This window comes from Sceloporus occidentalis, unplaced genomic scaffold (genome assembly GCF_023333645.1).
Source record: "Sceloporus occidentalis isolate IW3139 unplaced genomic scaffold, rSceOcc1.0.p SCAF_13, whole genome shotgun sequence".
NCBI lineage: Eukaryota > Metazoa > Chordata > Lepidosauria > Squamata > Phrynosomatidae > Sceloporus > Sceloporus occidentalis.
In genome coordinates, this window is record NW_028316993.1 from 15441266 (window position 1) to 15449628 (window position 8363).

The 8363-nt window shown below is 45.1% G+C and overlaps 1 protein-coding gene across 3 annotated transcripts; it reads right to left on the bottom strand.

The window, feature by feature from the left end:
* Nucleotides 1–208: 208 nt before the first annotated feature.
* On the bottom strand, nucleotides 209–4425 carry SMIM12 (small integral membrane protein 12). 3 transcript variants are annotated; one of them, XM_089478795.1, is made up of 2 exons: nucleotides 4386–4425; nucleotides 209–1230 (listed from the first exon to the last, which is right to left on the bottom strand). In XM_089478795.1, the coding sequence occupies exon 2, from the start codon at nucleotides 1214–1216 to the stop codon at nucleotides 935–937; it is 282 nt and encodes a 93-aa protein (XP_089334921.1). In that variant the 5' UTR covers nucleotides 1217–1230; nucleotides 4386–4425; the 3' UTR covers nucleotides 209–934. The 3 variants fall into 3 exon arrangements, with proteins under 3 accessions (XP_089334921.1, XP_089334920.1, XP_089334922.1); XM_089478794.1 differs by having other exon boundaries at nucleotides 4223–4396; XM_089478796.1 differs by lacking the exon at nucleotides 4386–4425 and adding an exon at nucleotides 2330–2353.
* Between the last annotated feature and the right edge of the window lie 3938 nt (nucleotides 4426–8363).

Consider the following 8363-nt stretch of genomic DNA (forward strand, 5'->3'; position numbering starts at 1 on the left):
AAGCTATGTGCCACAACAAACTGCAATTCTCACAATTACAGAGCATTGAAGCATGGCAGTTACAGTGGTGTCAAACTGGATTATTTCTGCAGTGCGGATGCAGCCTCAGTTTGGCCAGCCAGAACCCTGGGTCATTTGAGCTGCAGGCGCACTCATTCCCTGGCACATATACACCCTCAAAAATAAATTTAAAAATGCAAGGTTCCCATATTTTGAAACTGTGTTTTAATGTTTAATTTCAGTGGAAGACCCGTGTCCAAAAAGTCAGCCTTCCCCTCCACCTCTGTGCTTTTTACACACAGAAATCCATTGGGAAAATGCATCCAGTTATCCTGAGTAGCAGCGAGAAAGTAGCCATCACTGTTTTTGTATGGTGGTGGTGGTGGTTACATCTTTTCCTGGCATCCAGAAGTCTTATGGGAAAAAGAGTCTTCAGTTCAACCATCCTAAATCAAAACGACAGTCTCCAAAGCTATCAGAATAAGGAATCTCTCCTCTCTGAGAAATGACATACTTTGGAAAGAACAGAGGTATCTTCTGAAAGTCAAATGAGGCCAGTGTCAACAAGATAGAAAGAAAGGAGATCATGCTTAGCTATAACTGGATCTTTGATGAAAATATTGGGGGGAGGTATAGTTCAACTGTGTGACAAGTGAACCTAATGAATCGTTCTGCAGGGTCCCACATGACGTTCCAAAGTAACCCTCCCACACCTACTTCTGATTGATCTCCTGGACTGTAGTGGTCTGCCATAGGTGCAAATTGAGGTTGAAGGCAACAGGAATGGCAGCCAAGCATTGGTTGAGCCTGGCAAAGCCAAAAACCCAACCGGATTAGAAAACCCAACATTTCAAACCAAGTGGAACCCAACTGGAATCACTCAACCAACCATGGAAGAACTCTGGTTGGCCAAGAAGGCACCCATGCAGGTCTCCTAGTTCTTCTCGGGCCGGTTCCGATTCAACACCGCTTTAGGGGCAAATTCCAGCTTGTCTTTGAGGCTGACCACCTGGGTGAGGTCCTTCCCGGCGCTCTCTTGAAGCGTGCGGTCCTCACGCCTCTCTGAAATGCTTTTCTCATCCTCGGGTGCTGGCGGAGGAGGCTGGCCACGGATAAACCATTCGAGGTGGTAGCCCACCGCCCCGACCACAAAGGCCACGGGGAAGGTGACGTAGGGGGCATAGGCCCGGACTGTCGCCCAGAGGACAGGCCACATGGCTTTTGCAAGTCCTGCAGAGACAAAAAGAGAGTGATAAATTGATCACCGACAAGAGCCAGCATGGTGTTATGTGTTAAGACTTTGGAGACCAAGGTTTGATTCCCAGCTCAACCTTGAAACCCACTAGGGAACCAGGGCAAGTAACACTCTCTTAGTTTCAGAGGATGGCAATGGCAAACCCCCTATGAACAAACCTTGCCAAGAAAACTGCATGATAGGTTCACCTTAGGGTTGGAAACGACTTGAAGGCACACAACATCACCACAGTTCTGTTTCCCTGCCCAACTCAAGTTCTGCTTGAGTCTGGGGCTAAGCAAATCCTGATAAGTGCCTTTTCTTCTGGAATCTGGCTTTTAATGGCCTAGGCTAAGCAGACAAGAGGCATTTTATTTGCTCAATTTTATTGGATTCTGGAGGGGTAACAAAAACAACGAGGGCATTGTCGCATTTTAAAGACTCGCAGTAATTCTGGGAGCTTTTTAAGACGCCACAAGGTTCTTTGCGGTTGTTACTGGATTGCTGCTTGAAGTGCCATTACCCACCGTGGGCTCATCGACTGCAGAGAACTGGAAGTCGAAATGTCTTTATGTATTCAAACAGCATAAACTCCAGCACAGTCAACCCTGGAGTCTAATTTGCCAATGCGCAAACACAACTATGTAAGGCATCTTCAGGCCCTGCTTGTGGGCTGACCCTAAACCTCACAAACTGGTTCTTAACCAACACCAATGTATATTCTTTTCTTTGGAGAAGGTGAGTCAGGCAGTAGGTTGTGAACTTATTTTATTTTACTCATGGTTTTACAACCATTTTGAAATCTAATTTTATAAAGCAAAGAATATACATTAAAAATCCACTCTACCCCAAGAAATCCTTTTTAAAAAACCTTTTTTTTAAATAAACCCTGCTTGCAAACCAGCCTGAAACCAAAAAGGGAATGGCCACAAACATTTTACAGTGGGACCTTGTTATCCGCTGGGGTTTGGTTCCAGAATCCCCCATGGATAACAGAATCCGTGGATGCTCAAGTCCCATTAAACATAATATCAGAGCAAAATGGTGTCCCTTATATAAAATGGAAAATCAAGGTTTGCTCTTTGGAATCTATACCTTTTTTTGGAATATTTTCAAGCCGTGGATGCTTGAATCCATGAATAAAATAATCTGTGGATAAAGAGGGGCGACTGTATATTAAGATATAAAAGATTTTTATATAAAAATCTAAAAATGCATGCCATGTGAATTAGACAACTGGACAGTCCAGGAGAATACAGGTCAAATTCAGATCCCAGAAGGTTATCATCAGCTGTAAAATGAATTATAAACTGAATGAAGCAAGCACAGAGCTGCAAAATTCAGGACGTCACAAACTGTAAATCTAATCTTGGCCAAGAAGCTAGCAGCCATGGTGCCCAAACTTTGGCCCTCCAGATGTTTTGGACTTCGACTCCCAGAAGCCCTGATAGTTGGCCCAGCTCTCTGGGGCTTCTGGGAGTTGAAGTCCAAAACACCTGGAAGGCCAAAATTTGGGAGCCATAGTACTAGAGCAACCGGTGCCCAGGCATTTCAATTTGGAACCTCACAACTTCTCACAAGTTGGTCCCTGTTTGGTATGGAGGTGTCATCTCCTTCAGGCATTTCGGATAAAAGGGATAACTTTTGGATTTATAGACCAAAAAGTCTCCACATCCCATGGCTTCACCTTAGAGGATTATATAGCCATCTACTAAGAATGCTGCTAGCAAAGCATTCTAAACTGCCACCTACTGTCCAGCTCAATTTCATGTATGGCAATTGAAGGCTGCAGAAGTTGTATTTTGTATTATTTATTTCTGTTTCTTATTCACTTCAATACACAAACACACACACGCAGGTTGAGTCTCCCTTCTCTGAAATGCTTAGGACCAGAGGTGTTTTGGATTTTGGATTCTCCCCCCCCTCCCCCCCCCCCCCCCCCCCCAGATTTTGGAATATTTGCACACATTGAGACAATGAGTTATCTTAGAGATGGGTGCCAAGTCTAAACATGAAATTCATTTATGTTTTCTACATGGCAGTTAACTACTATGGCAGTTAAAGCGGTATCAAACTATCTTGGAGGTCTTTAAGCAGAGGCTGGATGGCCATCTGTCGGGGATGCTTTGACTGAGAGTTCCTGCATGGCAGAATGGGGTTGGACTGGATGGCCCTTGCGGTCTCTTCCAACTCTAGGATTCCATGATTCAAAAGTGATGGTCCCTGAGCCAATGGGAGTCAGTCCCTAATAATTTCCCAGGAAAAACAGAAACAACTGTAACCATTTGGCACAAATTTGGCACCAGGCCCTGAGGAAATAATAATAATAATAATAATAATAATAATAATAATAGCTGTTCCCCCAAATAAGACAAAGTGGTGGTCCTTGAGCCACTGGTCTCTGTTTATTTTCCAGGAAAGAAAGAAATAATGTGTACCCAATGGGCACAATTTTAGTGCCCATTCCTGATGCATTGGGAAATTATTATTATTATTATTATTATTATTATTATTATTATTATTATTATTATTATTATTATTATTGCTGTTCCTCCAAACAAGCCAAAGTGTTGGTCCCTGAGCCACTGGGTGCCAGTTTGTAAGTTTCCAGGAAGGGAAGGCACCAATGTATCCAATGGTGACAAATGTGGTGCATGCATTCTGCAGGGTAGAATTAGAGCACTGGGGAAAAGTTTAATAATAATAATAATAATAATAATAATAATAAATTGCTGTTCCCTGCCAACTAGCCCAAGGGGTAGGTCTCTGGGCCCCTGCCTGCCTGCCTGCCTGCCTGCCTTTAGGTGGATCCCTGTTCCTTTCCCAGGAAAGGCAGAAACAATGTACCCAATGGGCACAAATGTGGTGCATGCATTCTGCAGGGTAGAATTAGAGCATTGGGGGGAAATAGTAGTAGTAGTAGTAGTAATAATAATAATAATAATAATAATAATAATAATAATAATAATAATAGCTGTTCCTCCCAACCTGGGCCAGTGCCTGCCTGCCTGCCTGCCTTGAGGTGGGTCTCTGTGGCTCTCTTCCCAGGGAAGGCTGGGGAATGCCCTGGTGTCCCCCGATGGGCACCAGATTGGGTGCCAGCCGCCCCCCCGGCCAAGCCTGGCTTCAAAGGAGGCTTTGCAGCCCTGACCTTCGTCCTCCGGAACCGTTTGCAATTTGGAAAGAAGGAGGAGGAGATCAAGGAGGAGACAGAGGAGGAGGCAGAGGCAGAGGAGGAGACAGAGGAGGCGTGCCAGTGCCAGCCCTGCCTCCTGCTCAGCGCCACTCCGGCCGGGCATACGGGCTCCAGGCTTGGGCACTGTGTTGGGATGTCTAGTTTGCTAAGGGCACTCGGGTTCACTTCTGACTGCAAGGCGAAATGTAGCCCAAGGTGGATCCAGGCTGCCAGGACTCCAGGTTATGGCATCCTGGGATGTCTAGTTTGCTAAGGGCACCAAGGTTCTTCTGATGGAGAAGGCGAAATCGTTTTGGGTGGGTTTTTCGGGCTCTGTGACCCTGTTCTAGAAGGGTTTGTTCCTGATGTTTTGCCAGCATTTGTGACTGGCATCTTCAGAGAATGCTGACATGGAAGAGAGTGGGGTATATATGTCTAGTGCCCTTAGCAAACTAGATATCCCAACACAGTGCATATATATGTGGCATGGAAGCGAGTGGGGGATGTGTGTGTGTGTGTGAGAGAGAGAGAGAGAGAGAGAATTATGGGTATGTGTATATGTGTGTGTGTGTGTGTATACACACACACACCATATGTGTGCATTACGGTATGTGTGTGTGTGTGTACACACACACACACACACATATATATACACCCCACTCACTTCCATGCCATATGTGTGCATTACGTTATGTATGTGTGTGTATGTATGTATGTGTATGTATACACACACACACACACACACATATATACCCCACTCATTTCCATGCCATGTGTGTGAATTATGGTATGTATATATACATCCATACCCCCCCACACACACACACATATATATAAATGCCCCACTCACTCAATTTGGAAAATAAAAATCCATGCCCCCAGCTGACCCCTGAAATGGGTGCCGCCTCCATTCCTCTGCCTCTGTGGACTGTGCCATCGTGGCAAGGTGCTACAAATACAGAGAGGATCCAATATGGAAATGGAGGGAATGATGCTCTCTGCAAAGCATCATGGCCAAGCATGGGAGCATCGATGTGGGCGGCAAAGAGGACAATTTGACAACCTGTTTCTCCCAATCTCCCCAGCCTGCCTTGCAAAGCACCAGGCTGGAACCAAGCCGAGTATTAATGAGCCCATTTGGGGCACAGAGGCACCTTGGGGAGGAAAATGGGGGGAGATCCCATGGGAGAGATGGGAATAGAGAAAAGAAAGACGTGAGCAATCAAACTGAAAAGTCTGGGTAACGCTTTGGCTCTTTGCTTTAATTGTCTTTTTGCGGTTGCAGTGAAACACTTTGCGAAGAAGAAAAGGAGATTGCGGAAACAGTGAGTTTGTTCCAGGTTAACCATCTGAGGATTCAACTGGAGTTCATCCCATGATGGAGATCGGGAGTTTATCCTGGGAATATCCTCAGGAAATTTTGCAATTCTGCATAACGGTTTCACACAGCGTTGCACACAACCCGCCATTCAAGTGGTCACAAAGAGGCATCAATGTGCATCTTTTTTACTTCCAGGTGTTCAGCGACAATGCATTTCCGATATCACTTTATCTGCGCAATTGTGTGTGATAATCATTCCGGCAATTACTGGCCAGTTCCGCTTCATTTGCGGGATGCTTTAAATGCGCTTTAATGCTGAAATCAGCCCCAGGGTGATAAACTCCACTGTCTCCTCTTGGGATCCATCTCCTGCAATGATGCTTGGTTTAAGATTGCCAACATCTGCTTCTGTTTTTCCAAGAGCCCAGCTCCTCTGCCTCTGAAAGAGACACTCCTTCGTTGGCCTATTTGTTGCCTCCAAGTGATTTTGGACTTAATGTCGGCCCAAAGGTGAACCTATCATAGGGTTTTCTTGGCAGGTTTCTTCAGAGGAGGGTTTGCCATAGCTGTGCTCTGAGGCTGAGAGAGTGCAACTTGCCCAAAGTCACCCAATGGGTTTCATGGCCAAGCTGGGAATCGAACCCTGGTCTCCAGAGTTGCAGTCCAACACACAAGCCACGACACTGGCTGACTCTACAGTCCTTTGTAGGCGTGCTAAGATTCACTATTTCATCCTCACAAGCATATTGGATTGCAAAGGAATATCTTTTTGTGTTGCAAATGGGTGTTAAATTTCCTGGACTTTGAGAATCTCCCAGTTGCCACGGGTCCAGAGGGTAGAGGTGCCACCCTGCAAGAAATACCCCTCCATACCATCTGAACTGGGAACAAAAACAGCACAATGCAAGCCTATGACTAACATCTTCCATTTATTTTTCTCCTGTAAGCTTTTTAACACCTTGCCTGAGGAAGAAGCCAGTGGAGCTTCGAAATGTTGCAACATGTATATTGTGCATTTTGGTTGGTCCGATAACAGTATCACTGCTTGGTGGATTTTGGATGTTATTGGATTTGCTATATGGCCAACATGGCTATCCCTGGATGTGTACCAGCTGAGTGAATCTTTTCCCCATATATATATATATATATTTAGTTCACTTACAGTATGTAAAGCAGCCTCACCGTGAGCTCCCTAAGTTTTATTGTGCTGCTTTGGATTACAAAATATCCAGGGATCAAATCTCTGGCTGGCCAGCATCAGTGGAAGATGGGCTTCCTTTGGCTTGGCAAACCAGACACTCTACATGTGCAATGCCAAATGACTGCCTTTAATGCCAAATTGCAGAGAACTAACGGCAGGAATTGCTCAATCTCACCTGCTTTTACAAGAGGTTAACCTTTCTGTAAAAAATTTAAGAATTCAAGGTTTAATATTTAAGCCAAGAGGGGGTTTCAACCAACAACCTTCACTCCAGTCACCCCTTCACGATGCAAAGGAAAACATTCAAACCTGAAGCAGACTGGCATTGCCACGTTGACGGCCCATGAATTTTTCAACGGCCAAATTAAATTTTTATTCTAATTTATGTAGCTCTGATAACAGAGGGAAGTGAAGGATGATCTAGTTAGCGCTCTGCATCTTCCCAGGCGGCCCGCTTCTTAGTAACCGCCAAATCCTCCTTAGTTACCATGGCTGTTTTAGTTGTGGAGGAACAAGAAGCTCTAAGTTAGAGATGGTTTGTGCACATGAGAGACAGGGAGAGAATCCATATGGACTTCAGCTTCCCAGATCAAGAAAGGGCATTCTGCACATGCTTAGGTGCAGTGGACTCTGTCTCTCAAACCCAATTGAGCTCCATCTTGTCCGACAAGCCAGGTCTTTCTAGTGGTTTCAAAGGCATGGCATGAAAATGAATGTGCTAAAAGCTTGACCAAAGTACCTTGATCTCAGCTAGACTGCCTCTAGACGTAAAGGTCCCACTAGATATCAAGGAACTCACTTCTGCAAGCGGTCCCTTGGGGTCCCTTGTAGCTCTTAAGATGCCATGATTCTATTAATGGTCACTGAAACTACAAAACTAATAAACTGACCAGAAATATAGACGTTGCTGAAGAATGTGATCCGAAAGACACGTCCCAGGCACCTCTCCAAATGCTCCCCCTTGCCTGAATGGTTCTTCTAGTTACGTTCCTTCAAGTCAACTCTGGTGAGCCTGTCCTAGAGTTTTCTTGGCAAGATGTACTCAGAGAAGTTTTGCCATGGTCTTCCTCTTTAGCTGTGAGAATGTGGCTTGCCCAATGTCACCCAATGGGTTTCCATGGCTGAGTCAAGATTTGAACCCTGGTCTCCTAGAGTCAGAATCCATAATTCAAACCACAATACCATGCTGAATGGAAATTCAGGAAATCCTACCTTGTATAGTGTTAAGCATTCTCCACTCAAGGAACCCTTTCTCACGTTGGCTGGTCTGCCAAAGACCAGCTGACTTAACAAGAACATAACAAGAAGCCATGCACAAGCCACTGAATTCCTAGGCATACTGTTAGACCTTCCCATCATCCTAATCCCAATTGACAGCATACTGTAAAATGCTCTCCAAAGGAGAAGACATGAGCGTCTTCGCTCCACTCCC